We start from the raw sequence: 23753 nt of genomic DNA, 5'->3' as shown, positions 1-23753 counted from the left end.
TTGTGCACCCCAAGTTTTATTCACCCTTAGACTCTGACACCATAAATGATACTTAGAGAAAAAATCCCGACTAAGACTCTTGGATGAAATAAGTGAAATGAAGTCAACCCTTTGAAATATGGAACTTGTTTAACGAGATCCAGAATCTTACATCAAAACAATTCCTCTTGTACAGTGCTTCAGCGTTCTCTCTTGGCCTGACAATGTGGGCTCCTCGCTGCCATGGGTTAGAGCAGGTGAGGCATAGAAACGAAAAACACATGGTTTGGATGTCAAAATGCCACTGGGGTGATTGTTCTTGGTTTTTACTAGCTGTATATGGTAGCATATATGTATATGGTAAGTTAAAAAAAAATCCCAGATGATTCCCTCTCAGTTATCTGGAAAATGAAGTTATAAGGATCATGCCTGTGTTTGCAAGGACCTAAAAAGAGGCGAACTTTGATGGAAAAGCTGTGTTTCCTTGAGTCTGTCCTCCTACACAGCCAACAGGCCCCAACAGCCCATGGGGAGAGCCATAAGTGTCACACTGTCTAGAATGGTTGTTGTCACCAGCCATCCCAGGGTGGGCCATGACAAGGGAAATCATCATACGCTTATTTGAATAATGCTTGTACTGTATCTTACAGCAATTACAATTAATTTTTAGGAGATAGAAAGGGCTCAGAGTTTCCCTAGTTCATTCTCCTTATTTAACAAACAAGGAAACAGGTCTAGCAAGTCAGGTGACTTGCTCAAGGTCACAGAGCTAGTTAGTGGAAGAGCTGGGGTAAAAATTTGAGGTATTTCAGGTTCAGAAAGACTTTGAAAACTTTATTCTGTTCAACCGTCCCATCCTTAGCCTTAAACATGAGGTGAATTGGACAGGACAGCCAGATGCTCTGAGAATACTACTGACCAGCATGCATACCTCCTGAAGAGACCTATTTTTTGAACCCCTCTAAATATTAGAAGTTCATCCTTACCATGAGCAAAAAATCTCTCTCTCTCTCTCCAACTTTTTCCCATTGCTTCTGTTTCCCCAGCTCCTCAATTCAAGGATGCAATGACCACTTTTTTCTAATGTCCCAGTTCTGGTAACTGACTAAGTCCTACATATTGTTCAGGATTAAGGTCAATGCGTCGTTTCCTGGGTTAGTTCCTGCCTTCTGGGAGACCTAGTGTCAGCTTTTAGCTGAGTGAGATGGCCAACAGACAGCTCCCAGTTTTTGTTGTGATGTGAATTTGGGGACTTGCCCAAGGGGACTTGAGTTGGCCACCTTCTCCATCTGAACAACATATTTACCTCTCCTAATCTCACCCATTTGGGAAGGTCACTTCTATGCCACCAAACTATCCTGTTAGGAGGAGAGCTTTTACAGTACAAAAACGTGGCAAAAGAGAAGGGGATAGGCAACGCTAAAGCACTAAGAACTCTAAACCCACATCATAAATACTCATGAAAAATCAGCACTTGTCTACATGTAAAGCACCTGATTTATAAAGGGCAAGAGGCAGGAGGAGGTGATAAGAAATCAGAGAAGACTAAGAAGAAAAAGAAGAAAACCAGGACAAACAGAGGTAATATGTCTTTAGAAAGCTTTAAAAAATATTCGCAAAGTTATCATAGTTTATTACTATGTGGAATGCGAGAGCAGTAAGAGAGTAATGTAAACTTTATATCCTGGTGACTTTTCCATCTGGAAGGAATTCTCAAAAAAATAAATATGAAGGCTGGTCACCAAAACCAACTTACTTTCATTAAAAGATGCCACTAAGAAAGTAAAAGACAATCCACAAAAATAGTCACAGTACATATATGTGACAAAGGATTATATCCTGAATATATAACTAACTCCTTTAAATAAATTTTTAAAAAGCAGTCCCATTTAAAAAGAAAATAGCTGGAGATTTGAACAGCCATGTCACAGAAAATGTCTAAGTGGCCACTAAGTGTAGGGAAAGTTATTCAACCTTATTACTCATCAGAAAAACACAAAAGCACAATAAGATAGCATTGCACACCCAGAAGACTAATAAAATTAAATACAATAGCAAGTGTTGATAAGGACGTGGGGAAGAATGTCAAGTGATACAGCCACTTTGCTGGGGCATGTGGGTGGCTCTGTTGGTTAAGCATCTGATTCTTGGTTTGGCTTGATGCATGATCTCCTGCATGGCAAGACTGAGCCCTGTGTGGGGCTCAATGCAGAGTGGAGACTCTGCTTGAGGATTCTGTCCCTCTGCCCTTTCTCCCATGTGGATGCGTGAGTGTGCGTGCTCTCTCTGTTTCTCTCAAATAAAAAAATCTTTTTAAAAGATGTTTTAAAAAGATACAATCACTTTGGGCAACTGGTAGAGACAAAGAACTCAGAGTGGGTAGAAAGGGGTAGAGAGAACATGAGGGCAAAGGACACAAGACAGACCTGGAATAGAGGAAGTGAGACCAACACCCCTCAGTGGTATCCTTACCCATGTGATTTAATCTAAACCCTTGGACCTATGGACCAAGATCAGAACTGGCATAGTAGGAGTGGGGCCAGAGGCATGGGAGGGAAACTCTTTGGCAGATACAGGAAGCATGGGGAGATGAAAAGGAAATGAAAGTGAGAGGGTTGGGGAAGGCACCATTCCAAACCAGACTCTGAATTTTTAATGTCTGGTTCCAAGTTTTATTATCCTCCTGCAGACTCGCCTACAAAAGGATTGGCCTTAAGATAGTGGATGCGCCAAGGCTTGATTTGTTTCCTTCCTTCAAACGACTGACTTGAACCTTCATCTGACCCTTGAGGCCCCCCTCTTTCTGGCTGGAAGTCTCTTGAGAACAAACTCCAGTGATTTCCATGGTCTGGGGAGGTAGTTGGCTCAGGTCTCTAGACGACAGCAGCTGCATCTCAGGAGAGTTGGCCCTCCTGAGAGACAAGAGCCAGCAGGACGACTGAAAATTGGCTCAAGTTTAGTCCAAACCACTTATAGCTCAGACCCATATCGACTTTAAGTTTCTAGTCCTTAATGAATATTTATACCAAAATAGGGCCAGTGGAAAAGTTCCATCTGTGTGGATTTTAAGAGTTTTGCCTTCCCTCAGCCACGTTGACCAAACTCAGGAAAGCAAGGGAGTCACTGCCAAGTATATGCTCTTTGAAGTACAAGAAATTCTGAGAAGGCCCTGGACCCATCATATTTCTTCTCATCCCGAAAACTTAGATTTGGCACTCCTTTTTTTAAAAAGTACTTAATATCACCACCTCTCATAGGCTTTATAATTTTAGCCTAGCCCTGGACACCATGAACACTCTTTTGAAAGAGTGGGTCTCTTCAGAGTTTTACTGGGTGAAATTGCTTTGCTGTTTGGTATTTTTCCCACCTTTCTAAAATCTGGGTGGTCCCATTAATCACTTTTTTTTTTTTTTAGATTTTATTTATTTATTTGACAGACAGAGATCACAAGTAGGCAGAGAGGCAGGCAGAGAGAGAGGGGGAAGCAGGCTCCCCACCGAGCCGAGAGCCCAATGCGGGGCTCAATCCCAGGACCCCGGGATCATGACCCGAGCCAAAGGCAGAGGCTTTAACCCACTGAGCCACCCAGGCACCCCTCCCCTTAATCATTTTAACTCACCTCCTTACTTTGCTAGCTGACAAATGGCCCCAAATTTTCTCTTCATTTTTATTAGTCACTCCATACTCCTCAGAAGCAACAACACAAAAAATTTCATTAAGTTCTGCCCTTAATATGAGGGATAAAATAGAAGCTCTGCTCTTACACATGGCATATTAACTGCACTTACCAAGCACAGGCCATGGGCCAAGCACCGTGCTACATAGTTTTCCTAATGTTTACAGAAATCTCATTTTACAGATGAGTAAGATTCAGAGAGATTGTGTAAATTGCCGTGGTGACATAGCTAGATGATGAACATGAATTAAATGGAGGAAGTTCGATCCATAGCTCTCCTTCTTCCCTCTATGCCATTTCTTATGTATATGTAATATGTTTACAGGGTTCCAGAAAGATGGGCCACATGAGAGAGTAGCCCTCAGGCTCAGGCCTTTTAAAAGACAATGGTATTAGTTAGAATTTAATGATGTTGTTTCATATTTGTTGTATTTTTTATGGTTACCTTCGGTTTTAATACATTTTAGGGGTAAAGGATTTTTTTTTCAAGAAATAATTTATTTAGTAATTTGTTTAAAGAAAAATAAATAATCACACAGATGGCATATTGAGGATAGAATTCATGAAGGAGCAACATAGGGTTTCATAAACATCTAGTATTCAATTACCCCTGATCTCTATAGCACATTACAGTTTTCTCAAGATCTTATATGCAGTGTCCTATTTGATTCTCACAATACCCCCATGAAGCTGGTAGGAATTATGATCCATTTTAAAGGTGAAAAAAAATCAAGGTTCAGAGAGCAGAAACTGCTCACCAGGGTCACACGGGTAATGGTAAAGCAGCCAGGGCTTGGGTTCAATTCCTCCAGCTCCAACATGAACAGTGCTCCCCCAGTGCCCCGCCAACAAATCCTTTCAAGGGCAAGAGTGGATAAAGGGATATTCCAAAGCAATGAGCCAAGACTAAAAACGCCATGGAAAGTCTACAGAGCTTAGCGACTCTCAGGCGGGCCTGAGTTTTCGGTTTCCCCATGCTTATATATATTCTGTCTCATGGAGAAGCCTGCGATTGTTACATTCTGAGTTGTTCTAGAGAAGTCTGATTTTTTCTCTCTCTGGTGAGTCGCCTTCCAGAAGGCTCAGAAAATGGCTGTCCCATCCTGGGAGCATCTCCTACCTTCGGGGGTACACCGCAGATGGGGTGGCACAAACTAGAAATGGGCCCCTCAAAGAGGAAAAGCTGGCTTCTGCCCAGAGAGGAGAGCATTTCTTTCCATGTCTACTTGCCTTGAACGACTGACCAGAATTCAGACCACAGGTCTGGGTGACTGGACGGGCAGGAATACCATGAACAGGGGAGAACCAGCGGGTTTGGTGGCAAAGAAGGTGAGACGGCAGTACAATCAGTCTGCCCAGGAAGAGATGCCAAGAGCTGAAAACACTTGTGCAGATAACACTGAGAGCCACAGAGAACTGCTGAGGCCATCAGAGTAGATGGTAAGAGAGAAGCGTGTTGACAATCAGGAGGAGGTCAGAACCAGTGCTGGAACCTTCAAGAGGAGGAAGGAGCCACTGAGGAGGGCCAAGAAGGGTGGGGCAACCAGGGGAGACTAAAAATCCCGGAAACTATAGGAAATCAGCACCATTCTTGTTTTCCAACTCTTCCTGTAGGCATCGGCCTCAGATGAAGGATACCTATTTTGCAGTAGCTTTTCCCGTAACACGGACAAAGCATTGACCGAAGGCAAAAATGAAAGTGTTATAAAAGAAGCTAGTCAAACACATACATGTTCACTGAGGCGCTACTATGTGCAAGGCAGTGTCTGAGGCACTGGTGGTAAAGGAATAAACACGATACACGAGTCGGACCCTGCCCCCCTAGAGCTTACAGTCTAGCAGGAAAGGAAGTCATTAAAGAGTTATATTCAGGATTGGATAATTACAACCGTGGTGAGTACTACAAAACAGTACAAAATACAGGGTTTTCTAAGACCACGTGAGAGGGGTACCTGGAAGACAAATAGAAGTCAGGTGAAGGGAGAAGGAAATGTTGGAAGCAGAAAGCACTGCGTATGGGCAGGCCCAGAGGAATATGGCATCTTTCCTGGGCCATGTGGTTAAATGAATATCCTAAAATTATTCAAGAGATAATTTTCGGGAAAGTGACTTGGCTTCTGGAGTTGTGATTTTACATTTTAATTGTGTTAGATGAGCTGCAAAAGGTGAGTCCTTGAAAATGAATTATTTGCCAAGTGAATGACCATCTGCTAATTTCTGTTTCATAAAACTAGGCATAGAAAAATGTGACCTAAATACTCTTTAAGGCATTTTTCACTTCTGAGAATCTGTGATTTCCTTGTGTCAGATTTTCTTAAACATAGAATTGCACTATATAAAGTTATGTACAACTAGTTCATGAGGGGGAAAATCAAGGAAAAGATGAAATATTTGAAAAACATATGTTGGTAGGGACACCTGGGTGACTCAGTTAGTTAAGCATCTGCCTTCCGCTCAGGTCATGATTCCAGGGTCCTAGGATCGAGTCCTTCATCAGGCTCAGTGGGGATTCCATAGCTTATCCCTGTGCCTGTCCCTCCCCCTGCTTCTGTAGTCTTTCCCTCTCTCTCTCTCTGACAAATAAGTAAATAAATAAAATCTTAAAAAAAGAAAGAAAGAAAAACATGATAGTGAAGAAAAAGAAGAGGGAAGTCATTTATAAGAAAGGTACTTTTTTAAACTGAGAAACCGTCTTGCTAGAGGCACACAAAACACAAGTGGTTTCTTAATATCCAGGCACCAAAGTTGGCTGAAGGAAATGTGTGTGTCTCAAGGCTTCCACTGTCATAAGCTAATCTAAGAATTTACGTGTGAGATTCCCACCAGGAATCATTTGCATAAGCAAAGGCTCCAGACTTTTAATAACAGTGCTATATTTTTACATGGCACACATGCTATTATGATATTAAGATTCAGATAAGCAAGATTAAAAATTCTTCAAGTTGGTTTGCTAAGTCTCTCCATTTCTAAAATTAACTCCAATAAAAGTGTGTTATCCTTAGATCAGTAATGCTGCAAGAATTCAGACACACGTATACACACACACACACACACACACCCCCCCCAAATTAACATCCTTATAGGAAGACATTCTTAAGACATTAGGCCACTAAAATCAAGGGTCATATAAAACTGAGGAGCTTTATAAGTTCATTATCGCCTGCCTCAAACTGACAGTCTTATCAAAGAGGAGGTGTCTGCTAAAAACTGAAACCTAAGAACCAAGAAGCCAATTAGATTTTAATTTCCAAGTATGGCCTGAAGGTATTAGGCCTGGGGACACCAACAGCCTGTTCTCATTTAGGAAATGGGGGGAGGGGAGAGTCAAGAAACCCTACAAGGACTTTATTTTCTTTTATCTCAGCTTCCCTCAAACCACTTGGTAAATCTCTGATAAAATTCCCGAGGGGGTTGGATAACTTCTGGCTCATAGCGAGACTAGTGGCTTTACTTACATCTTCCCAAGAACTGGCAGGGCCTATCCATGAAAGAAAAAAGACAAGTTTAAAAGAGATAGCACTGGAGCCTCTGGAAACAGTTTGGCAAGAAATGCCGTGTCCCACTCTTGCGCTATGGGAATCCCTTGCGCGGTCAATGAAAACAAGGCCCACGCTTTGGGAACCTAGTGGTCTCAGAAGATCCCTAAAAAATCTGGACGTGGGAGGAGGTAGAAGGACCCTCCTCCTATTCCTATTTCAAATAAGCAGGGTGCCCCTCAAACAATGGGCTGACTTGTCTAAAAGCAGGTAATTCTCAAGAACAGGAAAGAACGGTTTTGTCTTTTGCTTTTGTGCAGTTCACTATTCATGGTAGCCTGGGAAGCACCTGTGAGTAGTTCAAAGGGAGCTGCTGTCAAAGGAAAATATTAGTTCAGTCCTAAAAATCCTATCACTTCAGTCCAGCGGAGTCCCTTATACGTAAAATTTGTGGACCTGCTTTGGATTCAACCATGCGTACCCATCAGCTGTCAGCAAGGAGCTGGTGGCACAGAGGCTGGTTTCCTCTTTCCTTTGGTCACCATCATTTTTGCTCTGCCAAAGGAGTGTTAAACAAAGGAGCCAGAGTCCTGAGCAGAGCCAGGCGATGTCCTGCATTTTCCATGCACAGCCATCACAAGGATGCCATCAGCCAGCCATCAATTGCTCGATTTAGGATTTGGAACTTTCCGCCTTGTTCTGTACTCTTCTTTCTCAAAGTGACTCCAGCCTCCTTACCTTTGAAAGATAAGAGATATTCTTTTTTTTTTCTTTTTTAAAGATTTTTTTTTTAATTTTTTTTATTTGACAGAGATCACAAGTAGGCAGAGAGGCAGGCAGAGAGAGAGGGGGAAGCAGGCTCCCCACCGAGCAGAGAGCCCGATGTAGGGCTCCATCCCAGGGCCCTGGGATCACGACCCGAGCCGAAGGCAGAGGCTTTAACCCACTGAGCCACTCATAAGATATATTCTATGAATATTTCAAGGCTGCCCACCTTCAAGGGCTCTGGCTGATGCCAAGTGGGAAAGGAGCCCAGCCATGTGAATTGTCTCATAAGCTCCTCTGTCCAAAGGTCCCTCACATCAGGCCTTTCCAAGAGCCACAAACCCTTGGAAAATGTACTGATTTGAGTCTTATTGCTTCTTTGCCTATTTTTGAAGAAAGTGCTAAAAATACAAGAGTAAACTTACAAAAAGGCAGCCGGAAGGAAAGAAAAAGGGGTAGATAATCCCCTATCTCGGCTAGCGGAGCACTCACAGTGTCTGCTCCATTATGCCAAGTATTGATGTGGTAGGAGGCAGACATTACTAACAGTCTCAGCCAGCCAGGCCTGCCAACAGGGAAAGTAGATTGCAATAGCTCGTTCTAATCAGGAGGAGATAGGATGCAGCGGGTTAAGGATGGGACCAGCCCTTGCCCAAAGGCAGACTTCTGTTGCCTACTCTGTTCAGGGCCCTGGGTCTGGGCATTCCTGCTTTTCCGGAACCAGCCTCAGGTCAGTGAAGGCTGGCTGGAAGAGGAGGAGGGAGGGGGAGGGAGGGAGGGAGGCTAGAGCAGGCTCTGAAACAGAGAAACCTTTCATTTCATAGTTCCCTTTCCACATGTGGATTTCCTTTTCTACTTGGTTTCCATAGCTGTATTAACCCTTTTTGCGAATCTTGGGAACCTCCAATGATTTCCTTCCCTGGAGGGAAAGACAGAACCAAACAAATGATGACAAGTACAGAATTGTTCCATAGAGGACTGTGTGGGCCCGTGCTGCATGCATGTGTGTGGATGTGTGCACATGTGTGTTTGCATGCATGTGGATGGGTGTGCAACACGTCCTACATGGTGGTTAGGAGCTTATAGGGGAGGGTAGAGGGGAGAGTTTCCCAAAGAAGTGGTAGGAGGAACTGACCAGTGGTTTCCAGAACTTCCCCACAGGCATTGTCCATCAAGGAGCCGGAACAGAGGGATTGGGACGCATTCGGGGACAGCTGGGGGGAGGTCCAAGAATAACAGGCCTTTTCACCACCCAACAGAGGCAGGGACCACCAGGCATTCTGCTAACTTCTCATACACTATAGAACAGCATGTGCTGGGATTTTGTGAATTTTTACTCCTTGCTGGCCACCCTGATTTTAACTTAATTTCACCTGTGAGACATGATGTGTTGAGAGGAAGAATAGTAAGGAGAACATAGTGTATTTTGCCCCAAACACAAGTTCTCCTAGAGTCAAGTGTGACAAACTATCTTGACAGAGAGAAGATGGGGGGGGTGGGGGACAACCAAAAAAACAAAACAAAACAAAAACTCAACACTTCTTTTTTTTTTTTTTTTAAAGATTTTATTTAATTTGACAGACAGAGATCACAGGTAGGCAGAGACGCAGGCAGAGAGAGAGGAAGGGAAGCAGGCTCGTTGCTGAGCAGAAAGCCCGATGTGGGACTCGATCCCAGGACCCTGGGATCATGACCTGAGCTGAAGGCAGAGGCTTTAACCCACTGAGCCACCCAGGCGCCCCTCAACACTTCTTATAGAGAGTAAAAAGTACTCTTTTGTTGGACATTTGTTCAAGACTTTGTTTGGGACACCAGAGACTCCTAACATCATGGGCTAACTCTGTCAACCACAGCTGGCCCGTGGAAATCAATTTAATACGCATAAACCATTTAATAGGAAAGATAATCGAATCTGTACCCTGAAATACTGACAACTCAAGCATTTCTGCCATCAGCTCATCACCCACCAAATGTTTTCATTTTCTGTGGCCTTAAATAGGGTTGGTCTTTAAAAACAAAAAGGGAAAAGAACAAGTTTTCCATCCATAGAATTCTGAGTACGAGATCAGTTGGGCTAATCTCAATTTGTTTAGTCTGTGCATTTTTATCCTTATTACACAATTCAGGAAAAGGGTATCTAAGTTGAAGTGATTTCCTTACATCTGTGCTTGCCCAGACAGAAGACTAGAAATGCTCAAGGAGTAGCCCTGGGATAGGAACAGTAGATTTGGACACGTACCACACCTCTTTGCACCTACATCTGCACACACATCTGTGTCTGTGCACAGTCCCCTGGAGAATATCCGAGCCCCCAGACAGAACCTCTGATGTAGACCCTGTCTTTGTTGCTGCCTTTGCGAGACTTACTGTGGTTTTAGGAGGCACTTTATGGTAAGTTGTTTCCATGGCTAATTTGCATGGCATCAGAGAGAGCACAGGTCAGTCAGTGCAGAATGGAAATCCAAACAAGTAAGACAGCCAGTGACCTGATCTGCTCACTCCTCTGACCGGCGTACCATATTCCAAGCCAGCCATCTTAAGGCCAGGTGGGATAAAAGATAGAACCCTCCAAGATTGGGGCTACAAACCCCACTTTTCGTCTCCTATTTGGGGAAGCAGGGTTTTTCTTGGCCACAAACTGAAGCCCTGGCTTGAGGTTTCCCTGGCAAGAGTACAAGCATCAGTAGGGAGGGGAGTGAGCCAGAAGCCAGAAGATGAACACAGAGCAATAGTTGTGCCTGAGATTGGAGGGAGCAAGATAGGGAACACCTATATTACATGAAAATAAAATAAATATTCATTATGGAATAGGGATGCCCAAAGTCACCTGAGTGGAAGAGCAGACAGATTGGAAAGAGTCTGTGTTGTTCACCAGCATCCCTGGGCTCCTGGGCCCCAGTCTCCACCTCTGGTAGCATACAGGACTTGTCACATGGAGGGTTTGTGTTCAGGAAGGGCAGCCCATGTCATTTTGATGTCAAGGATGGATAGTTACTGTATTGGTTAGTGTACTGATTTCATTACTCTGTTAAGGTTTTGTAAGGCTATTTGACAACTCATTCTTTCAATCATCGGGGAGCTTCAAAAAATAGAAGTCCAGACCTTGTCAAGACCATAGGGTTTTTGTATGGGAAAGGGAATGTAAGACTCTCATTATACTTCCCAGCTGGGTCACTTTCCAAATGCATCAATCACATTTCTTAAGGTGAAGGAGGGGGGTGGGCAGTGGCAGGGGGAGACAACTTCCCATGGTGCTGTATGTGACCATCTGGGCCTTAGGTGTCCTAGGTTGGGCACCTCTGTCTGACAGGACCTCTCAGTTCCTACTTGGGCTGGGGAGGACCACCGCTGACCTCAGGCCTGGCAAAGGGTCTCAGCATCAGTGTGAGTCCCTCAGGGAGCCAGCCAGTGAAATTTAGAAGCAGAGGAAGGGCTGTGGTCTCCCTTCTGTCTGGCTGTTAAGAGAGTTTCTGCATTTGGCATGAAAGCCTGTGAAGAGGGCTTGTACCAGAGAAGAAGTGACCAAAATGAAATAAACCAAGTCAGGCATGCTGTTAAAAACCCCCCTTGTAGGGAATGGTGGTCTGGAAGTAGAATGTGGGAGGAGAGGTCGAACCAATGAGCTGAGAGCCTCAGGGTCCACATTGTAGTGGCTGAGGGTACAATGGGAGACCCATTTTTTCCCCAAACTTGTCTGTGCATTAGCAGAGAGAACTTCAGAGAACTTCCAAAATGACTGTAGCCCATGGCCCATCCCCAGAGAGTGTGGCTAAATTGCTCCAGCATGCAGTCTGGACTTTGGAAGTGGTAAAACTCCCCAGGTAATTCTAATGTGCAGACAAGTTTGGGAACCACTGATGTAGCCTCTTGTTCCTTCAAGTGTGGTCCCCAGACTGGCAGCAGCAGCTTTTGCTGGGAGGTCGATAGAACTATCGAATATCAGGCTTACCCCAGCCTGCGAGACCAGAATCTTCATATTAGCTAGAGCCTGGCTGGTCTTTATGCTAATCACTGTGTCTGCTTAATTTGAGAAATGCTGCCTCCAAACAGACGCAGACCAGGCCAAATCCCCCTACTAAAGTACAAACTCATGGCACACTCTTTTTCTAATTCCTGGCGCCAATTGTATTTGTAATTCTCCAGCTATAAGAGTTCTTTGAGAAGTGTAAGCTCCACTGACATGTCTGAGAAAGGCTTCTTGGCATCACCTATAGTGCACTGGTTTAATTAAAATGGAGAATCAGGATTCAGAGAGAACTGGCTTCAAATCTAAGCACCAGCACCTTAATTTGACCTCTTTGAATAGTCTTAATTAGGGAGACCAGCTTATCGTGGTTGGTCCAGAGCTTTCCTGGTTCATACTAAAGTCCTGCATTCAGGGTCTGACTCAGTCTCAGGCCAACCAAGACAATCAGTTTCCCTTTGGTTACTTCCTACACAGCCTGGGAATGCCAACAAAGATCAGTGGTTCTCAGACTTCAGGTGTGCATCCAAATCACTGGGGGGGCTTGAACAGCAATGGCTGGGCCCTATAGAGAGTATCTGTGTCAGAGGGCTGGGGTGAAAACTCAGCATTTTGCACTACAAACAAGTTGTTAAGGTGCTGGTCAGGGACCACAGCTTGAGAACCACCACAAGACCTCGATCTCAAAGAGGAGGTATAAGATTGCCTGAGCTCAGGCACAGTACAGTGACTAGAAAACTGTAAAGCCTAGTACTCATTACAGCTGCTATTAATTATTTCTATTATGGAAAAGATGGGACTTGAGCTGGTCCTTAAGGAGAGGGTGGGGGTGATACTCTCTGAGGCTTAGAGGAGCACGTGCAAAAACCCCAGTGTATATTTAGGAGAAGTCTAAGGGGCTCAGATGATTGGAAAGAGAATCTGGGTAGAAGTAGTAGATGATAAGGAAGTAGAAATAGATACATTTGGCCCAGTACAGTGGATCACATCATGGGAGCCCTGTGACATCTAACACTCAGCAATATTTATCCCTTTAAAGGCAACTCAATACAACTTCAAAATGAGATGGGTGCTAGTATCCTTAATATAAACATTTAAGAGTTGGGAATAAATCCAGAAATGACTTGCTTCTTTGTTATTAGGGTTTTCTTCTTTTTTTTTAAGTGGTAGCGTTTCTAGAAGACAGTTCTCAGCATGCTGATCCCAAGCCACTGTCTATCCAGTCATCTGCAGGCCTGGGGTTGGAGCATGAGCTCCAGCTCCCTGGTCTGGTACCAAACGCACATGACCTCTTATCCTTCACTTAGGCTTGTCCTTCACTGGAGGGAAGCCAGTGCCTTGGTGCTTTTCTTCCATAGGCATTGACTGTGGTTCTGATTCACTTTCTCCTCTGGCCACTGCCTCTCCAGCTGCCCCTGAGGCCTGTCCATTGCCTTGAACATCTGTACTATAGTTTATTTAGCAGAACTGGGTTGGATGGTAGAAATCTTGGGACCAAGGTGATCATGGCCTTGTCCTGCTGCCCTCAACCCTAACCTGGGACCTCCCACTCCTACAGACATGCTGTCCCATCTGTTTGGATCCAAATGGCCTGATGCCCAGAGTCAAGGCTAGACTCGTGGGAGGCTGTCTGAGGTCTGGAGACTCCCAGTGTGGTAGGAATCATAGGATCTGGATTCCAAAGACATGAGTGTGAATTATGTCCTGAGCCGTAGCAAATCCCATCAGTTCTATGAGCATGTTTCTTTTTTTTTTTTTCATGAGCCAAATGCAAAGTGTCTACATGCTAAGGTTGTTGGAAAAACCAAGTGAGATAAGGAATGTAAATACACTTTGTAAACTGTCAAGTGCTGTACCCTTAGTGGAAAATACCATGGCAGATTAGATGAGAGCACAGCTCTGAAGTAAGACTCGCCTGGTTTCACTTCCTGGCTTCACCATTCACTAGCTATTGGATCCTGCAAAAGAGGCTTAACCTCTCTGGGCCTGCTTCCTTGTCTGAACATGAAGTCACTAAAGGTACCTCTCATCAAGCATATATATTATGAAATCCTTGGCATATGCCCAGCCAATAAGGTGTACTCAGTAAATGTTAGCTACAGTCAGAATCATTAAGAAAGCTATTACATTTTTGCTTCAAGCCCAGTACAGATGAAGGTAGAGTGAGGAGACCTCCCACATTCCTTATAGGAGCTCCAGTCTAGACCATTCTGAATGGACAAGTTGCTTCTCCTCTCTCAGACTGTCATGCATCCTCTGTTGATTAGGAATAATGATTATACTTCACAGGGTTGTCAAGTATCCAGGAAGGGAATGCTTAAGTAAATAAAATCACTCCATGGATTGTTAAGCTGTTCACATTTTGGAGTTTCTGGGACCATTATTTTTTGTTCATGAAGGCAGTTCTTTTCCCAACCTTCTCATAAGTTCACTGCACCCCACCCTTCACTGCCTTCACTCTGCCTTCTCTCCTTGGTGGGGGGAAAGGGTTTCTTTTCAAGTAGCAAAGCATGTTGGCTAAAAATCTTTAATGGCACATATGCCTATAGAGTTTACTTGTAGAAGATGAGTCAGAGTGATTGACCTGGAAATAGAATTTATTGACAATATTGAGAACACCCTAGCTCAGAAAGCAAACCCAAGGATGGTCAGGAGGACATGCGATGGGGTGAAGATAGAATTTCCAGAAACATAAAATCATGACTCTTGTGCAAATGCAAAATAAAACTTAGTAAAGATTTTATTCAACTCATTAGTTAATGAAGTAATCAGCAAAATATTTAGACCAGTTCAAAAAAGCATTTGAGGGGTTTGGGTATGTATAGGCAATTTAATGTTAGGACAAGATTGATGGGTTAGGTACATAACTAGCTGACGTCCAATAGGACAATAAACCATAACCTTCCAGGTTATCTGCTTCAAAAAGACAAAAACTCCTCGTATTTGTGTCTTTGCCAGACAAAAATCTCCAAGTTAACATGTAGCTTCACAAAGTCTAGGAGTACAGCAAAATAAATAGGTCTAGATAATCCTTGAGGGGATTAATGCTGCCATATGACACTCAAAGGACCTGCCACCACTTTTCTGCCTTATGTTTGGATAATTCTGGATAGTTTTGGATAATTTTTTTAACAACGGTAAATATTTTACTTTACAAACAACCTTTTAATCTGACTTGATGCTCACAACAGCCCTGTGGAGGCAAAAAGGAGCAGAGAAAACCCCTTTTGCAGAGGAGGAAACCTAGTTACATATGGGAGAACTCCCGTTGTCTAACACCGAGTCCCGCATTCATTCCTAAACTCCATATTGCATTTCTTCTCTTCCCTTCTTCGTTCCTGTCCTACCTTGTTCTTGGTGACATCTTCCTCCTGTAAGACTTCTCCTGGGGGGGGGTCACCTGACGGAGATGCTCAGAGTGGGGAGGAGGCCCTGTTGTCCCCCAGCCCTTGTGTCCCCAGGGCTCCTGGCCTGACTGAGCTAATAAGTCCTTGTAAGCCCCTGACGCGATTCAGTTCCACAACATCCCACTCTCACAAGCCAAAGAAAATTGTCAAAACATGTTATCTCCCCTCAGGAAAAATGATAGAATAGATGCTACATTCCAGGAACCCATTTTTTTAAGTGATGGCTCCTTTTAAGCTCTTCTGTTTTTAGCTACTGTGAGCCACTGTGAGCCACCACTGTGCCATCTTTCATCTGAGACAAAGTCCACATCAGAGAAACCTACTGTTTATAAACCAGAATCTCCTGTTTGAAACACTGTTTCTGGTTGATGTTTTCCTCTTCTCAATAAACAGGACCATCACTTTCTGAGTCCCACACAGCCGGGTCTGTCTGGCTCCTGGATGAATGACACGCAGGGGACAAATGGCTATTTATTGTGTTAAGCAGTCGGCCAGGAAACTGGCTGCAAGTGTGGCCTGATGGCCCGAATCTGCTTCTTCCCTGCAAGGCCATTTATTTTTCTCTCCCAGGACTCCTGTCACCATGGAAACTGTCCCACTAGCAGGATGGAGACAAAGGCCAACTTTCTGCTTCCTGCACTTAGTCAGAGAGGCAACGCTTACACACACGAAGCAAAGGGGACAGTAGAAAAGTGTATGAGGTGTGGAGTTAGAAAGTAGTTCCTCTGAAGTTCCCTAGAATTCTGAAGCTGGAAAAGGAATTTTTTTTTTTTAGAACGTCTGATTCAAGGTCTGTCAGACCACTTACACGAGGCATACTGACAAGGAGAACAAACACCCCAGGCATAAAATGTGCCTGTCAAGCCCCTTTCCACGCAGCAACCCATTTAACCCTCCCAGTAGCTCCACGAGGCGGGTTGGTTCTTATTATCTCCACGACCCAGAGGGAGACATAGAGACTCTCCAACTCCACTCACTTGCCCAAGTCCAGTAGGAGAAAGGAACAAATTTAGGACTAAAATCCAGACCTTGTGACTGCAAAGCCGGGACCTCTTCACTTACGAGAGCTGCCTGTTCTCCACCCCCCGTCCTGCTCTTCACACAGGCTGGCGCCTCGGGGGCTCTGAAAGCCGTTTCGCATCCAGTGTCCACCATTTTTATTTGATCATGAAATCCTTCCTGCTCCCAGCCATCAATGACCCCTTTGCGACATCTCACAGAACGAGGATTCTGGGGAACAGGATCCAGCAATCTCGATCCAGGCCACTTCTCTCATCTTACGGAGGAGCAGCTTAGGCCAGGGGAGGAAATGAGTTGCGTCTAGCTGCACAGCTAATAAATGTCAGAGCTGGTACCACGGAGCCAGCCCCGTGCCCCGCAGGCCCGTGCTATGCTCTGCCGTGCGGCCTCCCATCACTGTTTCTAAGCAAACCCTGAGCCAGCAGCTCAGCGCTCTGGCCGAGCATCAGGACTAAATCCCCTTATAGGATGACTGTTCAATCAGCCACTCGTTAGAACAGCAATGCTCGCACGCAGGGTGCTTTGCCACTTATGAAATGCTTCCACATAGCTCTTCTGTTTCCAGGCTTTGCTGCCTCTGGGTCTTTCTGAAATGATCCAACAATGAAGCCTTATTCATAAGTTGTATACCTTCCAAAATAACCACTGAATCACTCAAACATGAAGTGTGAAAGGATCACTGTGTTTCAACTGGTAGAATCCAAGGTGACAAGAGGCAGAAGCAGTAAGAGGTGGAGGTTTGCAAGGCGTTCGATGCCAGGGTTTTCGAGAACAAAGTCCTCCCTGTGAAGGAAAGCCCCCCAGCTTCGGAGGATGAGTGGAGGGTGAACATCCTCTTGCTTTCCTGTGTTAACAAGTATCCAGCTCTGACCAGGCACAGATGTGAACATGCTGTCTTCCAAATCCATGCCACGTGGCGTTTACTCCGCAGAGTCGTGTCAGAATCGCACAGGTTGTGAGTGTGTGTCAGGACGGCGGAGTCCGCGAGGGCATGCTGTAAACAGCAGCTGGCAAGTGAGAGCTGGGGAGCTAGGTGTCCTTGTGGGAAGCTCTGAGGTACAGAAGAAAAACCTTGTGAAGAATGAACGTGTCTTCTCACGTACTTCTTCGGATCCTAACCGTAGCCATGAGGACAGTCTCCCAAGTTCTACTGCTTGTTTTGTCCCCACTTAAGAGCAAAGAGAGTAAAGGAGTGATGCTCAGAGTGCAACATCCCATGCATCATGCCCTTTCATGTCTTTTGCCCTCGCACATTTTCTCCCTCCTCCCTTTCTGCCTGCTCGTTTTGCGGAACCCCCATCCAGAGTCACCTCCTCTAAGAAGCCTCCCTGAACTTCCTGTATAGGTTTACTCACACCCTCCTCTGTGCGCCTAAAGTCTGTGTGCAAAATAACACCAGCTATCAGTTTTTAGAACCCAGTGTGAACAGGAACTCTACAAACATTATCTTTGTAGCCATTTGACAAGTAAGAAGAATGAAACCCCATTGGTCCAAGGCCAATGTGGCTGTTAAGTCTCGAAGCTAGGTTTGGAATCAGGCCTCCCAGGCTCCAAGTCCATGCCTTTCTGCTGCGCAACAGGCAGCTTCCTCTGCCTCAAACTTACCCCTTCCAGAAGCAGGTGAGAAGTATGTGTTTCTCCATCTCCCTCTTGTCTGTGAGTATCTCTAGGGCACACCCAAGTCCTGCCATGAATCCCAGTGCCCTACCTATGATAACTACATGTTTAGATGAATCAATGGTCCCTTGAATGAGGAGCTTATCCCTTTATTTTACAAGTTGCTGAGGTCTTCTTCTTGATAAAACGGTAAAACATTCATGTAACTGTAGCAAGTCATCCCCACCCCAGTGGAGAGTTAGGTAAGTTTCTCAGCCAGTAGATTCGTACATGAACCCCCTGCTTTTCCAATTTTAATGTAATACAAATCTCCTGGAATTTCGTGGAAGTGCAGATTCTGAAGCAGAAGGGCTGGGGTAGGACCTGGGGGGCTGCATTTCTGGCGAGCTTCCCGTGAAGCTGCTGATTTGAAGACCCCATTGGAGAGCCAGTTGGGTCTCAACACAGCAGCAGCCGCAGCCACTAGTGACAAAGAATAAAGCCTGTTTCTATGCATTGTCTTCCTTCCACAGGACCACCAGACTTCAAATGCCCCCGATTTTCTGTGTTTTAGCAAAATATTTGAGTTATGCTTTGAGCCATAAACATTTGGCAGCATGAGCATTTGTTTGTGCATGTAGCTTTGGTTTAATCACACCCTATCAATAAATCACAAATAAAGGAGGGAGAGGAGGCACTCACTAGAAGATTCCATTCCAGTGACAAGTGGAACAGGGGAGCTGGTGCATATGGAGGAAAGAGGAGATGATCCCTCGCTAGCAGGGAGTTTCCAACAGGGCGCTGGTGGCTGGCTGGCAACAGCACCCAAAGCCCCCGCCTCGTTCCATTTTTACTGGGAAGGGCCCCATCCTTCCACACTTGCCTGCCCTATGGCCCCTTTCCTGTCTGGTCTTCTCCACTCTTGGTAAACAGTAACTGATGGCTTATTCATCTCAAGCCCTTTGAACCCCACACAATTCCTTTGCTGACATGCCAAGTCTTTTAGAGGTCAAGCGATCCCCGGCCCAAGACTTTTGGAAGGAAAACACCCTCTTTTCTGTCTCCTTTTCCAGATGTCCTTGGGCCAGCAGCAGTCAGCGAGAGGTGTGCCTTGTTTGAAATGCAAGGGGACGTGTTCAGGCTTCGAGCCACATCCATGGAGGTAACAGAGTTTGTCAGGAGAGGCTCCGCCTGCCTTCATTTCTTGGCTGTCCTTTCTGGGAACCCCTGGTCATTCTTCTCTGCTGGGACTGCTTAAGATGCATGTGTTTCAGGGAGGGCTGGCTCCAGAGTGAATGCTCTCCTGCTTCGCCTAATTCAGAAATGACAGAGAAGCCCTGGGGAGCCAAGATGAGAGAGGAGTTTAGTGCTTCACACACCATTTTGAGGTGGAGGCCACCAAGTTCAAACCCACCAAGGACCACACTGGGAAGATGTGGGCAGTTGTTAGTCGGTGCCTGGTCCTCTCTGGATTGCTCTATCCTGGGGCTTGATGCATGTGGTTGATCTCCCCAGACTATGCCATGGCCCCTGTTTTGATCTCAGAGTGCCATGGGCCAGAAATAAGTCACTGTGCCCATGAGACTTAAATACCAGGCTGTGGTGCATTCATGCCCACGAGGGAGGGCCACAGGATCCAGCTGGACTGGGATCTGCCGAGTTTTTCTTGTTTTTCATTGAGGACTCTGAAAACCAGAGGTAAGGCTGCCCCACTGCTCAGCTCCCAGGCACTACTACCATCAGCATCTACATGGATGGTGCCCACTGGGGGTGTGCAGGGCACAGCCTGTGCGACTGTCCTGGCAGCCCTGGGAGAGAGAGGCTAAACTCTGCAGGGCATAAGAGCAAAGAGGGAGGTTTTTTCCTCCTCTGCCAGAAGGTTTCCTTGGCCACTCAATGAGGGAGCAAAATTTGGGAGCTATTGGTCTCAGAGTTGTTGACTTCCATCATGAGATGGCCATTGCAAAAACGTTTGTTGAGCTGAACCAAGTCTTTTACATTTAAATGTTGAAGTAACCCTGAGCAAGGTGATAGTTTCTCCAATTTTCAGGTCAGGAAACTGAGAGTGGGGAGCGGGGAGACGCCCATACATGGCAGAACTCAAGCCTGGGTCTTTGTGAACCCCAACCCCACGCTCTCAAACATTTGGCAGTACAATGGGTCATGAAAGCCTTTGAAGCACAGGGCTGTTCCCTGACAGTCCTCAACCTCACGGGAGCTCATGTGGTCTTCTGGATGCGAGGGACCTTCAAAGTCATCCAAACTCCACTCCATCCCCCACACAAATTCCTCCCACAGCGAACACACTCCCCATTGGGGGAATGCCCCACATATCTATTTTAGCCACTCAAGCTCTTTTTGGTCTTGAGGAGAGTCAGCTTCCCTATCCTTTCGCCCTCTGGTCCTGAATCTGCCATCAGGGTGTCACAGAACAATGCTAACTCCTCGTTAGCTCTCCAGAGATAGCCTGGATACCTCCTTTAGGATCCTCAGGGTTAGGAGCTAATGTTCCCTGAACGCACCCACTGACTCAGTTCAATAATGTTTTCCCTGCTCAAGGATCAGTCCCTTACTGCCTGCTGTCTGACATCTGAAAAGCTTCATTCAACATATTTTGTCTAGTTTTCTAGCTGTTTATGGCACAAGGGCGATGCCCTGTTCTTCAGGGCTATAAGCAGGAGTGTCAGTTTTGTTTCAATCCCTACATTCCCCCACAATTCTACAAAGGATTTGAACATCAAGTAAATTGATCCTTGAGAAATGCATATTGTAGCTTCAGATCCCAAGTAACAGGTGTTGTCTTTGGTTGGAATAACTTTAGTGGGGACCTAAATTCAAGCCATACTGGAGCAAGGAGGTCCCAGAACCTTAGGGGGAAACCACGAGAAACCATATTTATGCTCCAGTTCTCATACTTTCAGTAGTTTGAGAGATATTTGAATGACCAAGTAACAGCCATCCTGCTTCAATGAGCAAGTTCCTCAACTAATAATCATGGAACAAATTCATGTGCTGACTCAGCTTGAATGAACACTTCCCTCCTGTAAGTCTCACCTTTCCCATCTGAAAATGGGAACGATGGAACCCATGTGCTCTGGGCTCCACTTTTGGCTTAGCAATCCATAGTTTCAGGAAAGCTGTCTGTAATCAAATGAGTGATCGACATGGTTAGCAGAATTAGCATGATAATTAGTATTAGTGGCACAGATGGTTGAATTACTTGGAGAGAAGGGTACAGAGTGAAGGGGCAAGAGTAGACTTTCATGAAAACAGAAGGAAAGGCTCCCCTCACAGCCTGCAGCCTCCTGCTTCCCTGACGGACATGAGTCATCCTCAAGAGGCTGACTTGCCCTTCAGGGCAGGGGGACACACATGTCCAAGACTCCAGGCTTTTCACAGAGAGCCCAATAAAAGTCTCTTCCTTGCAAGCAGAGTTCTTTTTTTTTTTTTAATAGTACCATAATCCTAATCGCTTTATTATTTTTTGTAAATGCACACTGACTTCAGTGAGTAGAAAAAACCCCAGTTTGAGGGAAGCAGGGGACATGGTATGAAAAATGGGAGACAGATCACTGGCTCTTCAGATCACCCACTTTTACATCCTTCAAGGGTCGTTCTTTGGATTCTCCCGTGCCCTCATTGCAGCACCCTCTCTGAGGAGGTCCTCTGTGTATACCGGCATAGGCGGCTGCCCCAGGAATTACAGTGTTAGCTCTGCCTCTTCTCCCCAGGGCAGTGGATCTTCACAGATGACTCTGCCCAAAATGCTGGGCTTCCTGTACTTTGTGAGAGTCAATCTAGAGAAAGTCCACCAGAGCTCCTTAAATTCCTGAAAGGCACGGATTAGGGACTCTGGCACTTTGATGGGCATCCAGATCACCGCTGAACAGGATTACAAATACCCCTGCCCAGTCCCACTCCTGACCCGTGGAATCTGACTAGCTCGGGCCAGGGTGGGCCATCTCCAAGTTTACCAAGCTCCCCAGGTGACTGAGATGCGCAGCAAAGTTTGAAAACTCATCAAATAGACCAAGGGTCCACTACCTTTCTGTCAAGAGCCTGTTCGAAACATTTTCAGTTTGGCAGGCCATATGGCCTCTGGCACAACTAGTCAACTTGGCCCTCATTGCATGAAAACATCCATAGGCAGTATGTAAATGAATGGATGTGATTATATTCCCGTAAGCCTTTATTTCAGGACGCTGAATTTCAAATTTCATTTCATTTTCCTGTGTCAGAAGATCGTAATCTTCTTTTGAATTTTTTTCCACCATGTCACAGTGTAAAAACTGTTCTTACTTCCCAGGCTGTACAAAAGTCGGGTATGGGCCAGATTCGGCCAATGGAATGTAGTTAGCTGATTCCTGATGTAGACCAGCTCTTTCACGGTCAGATAAGAAACTCGACCATGGACCTGTGTTGCGCTGCTGTTCAGGCTGGGATCAGAGTCCAAGGCTTTGCCTTTTCTGCCACTGCGGGTAGCCCAGGACAGCCATTTTAATACCATTGAGGATCTTTCTGGGTGTGTCTGTGTCCCCTTCAGTCTGGATGCCTGAAAGAGGGGAGTGGGGCTAAGAGGTATCTTCCTCATGTGTAGAATCCCAGTGACAGTGCCTGGCAATGTGATAGTATGAATAAAGGGAGAAAGAAGAATATCTCATACCCATCAGCACTTTCCATTTCAAACTGTTTTGCATTTGCTATATCTCTAATAGCATCCTGAGAGTCTCATTAATCAAAAAAGCAAATGGTAGGGGCGCCTGGGTGGCTCAGTGGGTTAAAGCCTCTGCCTTCGGCTCAGGTCATGATCCCAGCGTCCTGGGATCGAGCCCCGCATCAGGCTCTCTGCTCAGCGGGGAGCCTGCTTCCTCCTCTCTCTCTGCCTGCCTCTCTGCCTACTTGTGATATCTGTCAGATAAATAAATACAATCTTAAAAAAAAAAAAAAAAAAGCAAATGGTAGCTTCCCCACCCAGCTCCATTCATAGAAGGCATTGGGGCTCAGAGGATCTCATGGGACACCAGGCTTTCCCTCACTTCTTTCCTCTTCCTCCTTCCACTTCCTCCTCTGCTGCTGTCACTCCCCACATGTAAACCAGTGGTGCCCCTACCTTAGAGAAAGCCTCCCTCATGCCTGGCTCGTAAAAGGGAGAGACAAGAGAATATTTATTATGAATAAAATGCCCCAATTCTGTAAAATGAGCAACCCCTTCTTATGAAAACAAAAGAAAAGACTTTGGTTTTGCCCTGCATCATCTTCAGGGTCATGTTCTGTTTTAGAGTCCTGGAATTACCCTTGTGATCATGGATTTTACCATTTCTCAAATTGTAGCCCACTGAATGTGAACTTGGACTTCAAGCTTCTCTTCAAATAACATTGGAAGGGCTGCATTCTCCCTGCCTTGAAGTCATGCTGTACATCAGTGCATTAAAAACAAGACATGTGTTTAATCTTCTGTAACCCACTGTCTCCCACACTTATCACCCTGAGCCTTTTTCCACGTGCCCCATACTTCCACGCTGGGGAAACTGGTCCAGACCCGCAGGACCACCCCAACGCCTATGCAACCCTCACAGGGGGCAAACTTACCCCGTGTTACAGTGTCCATCTGATTTTCTCTCCCTCTCCCACCCCAGCTATAGGCTCCTGGAAGATTGCACTGGGGCCGCCCTCATTTTATATTAGAGAAGGCTTTCTCAACCTCAGCACTACTGACATTTTGGACAGGATAATGCTTTGTTGTGGAGGGGGCTGTCCTCTGTATTACAGGATGTTTAGCCACACCCCAGGCCTCTACCCTATAGAAGCCAGTAGCACCCCCTGGTGGCAATGACAATCAAAAGTGTCTTCAGACATTGCTACATGGCTCC

At 45.5% G+C, this 23753-nt stretch overlaps 1 protein-coding gene across 2 annotated transcripts in view; it reads left to right on the top strand.

Annotated features, from left to right (window-relative positions):
* The window catches only part of LMCD1 (LIM and cysteine rich domains 1), a 59116-nt gene that overhangs the window by 10948 nt on the left and 24415 nt on the right, over window positions 1-23753 (top strand). The window contains exon 2 of one of the 2 annotated variants that reach the window (XM_080824908.1): window positions 18957-19045. The exons of the other annotated variant lie outside the window; for it this stretch is intronic. Coding sequence (XP_080681034.1) covers window positions 18957-19045 — 89 coding nt within the window. The remainder of the gene's footprint in view (window positions 1-18956; window positions 19046-23753) is intronic. 2 annotated transcript variants of the gene reach the window in all.

This window comes from Martes martes (genome assembly GCF_963455335.1).
Source record: "Martes martes genome assembly, chromosome: 1".
In the NCBI taxonomy this organism is placed as follows: domain Eukaryota; kingdom Metazoa; phylum Chordata; class Mammalia; order Carnivora; family Mustelidae; genus Martes; species Martes martes.
Note: the sequence above shows the minus strand (reverse complement) of the source record. Positions and strands in the feature narration are given on the sequence as shown.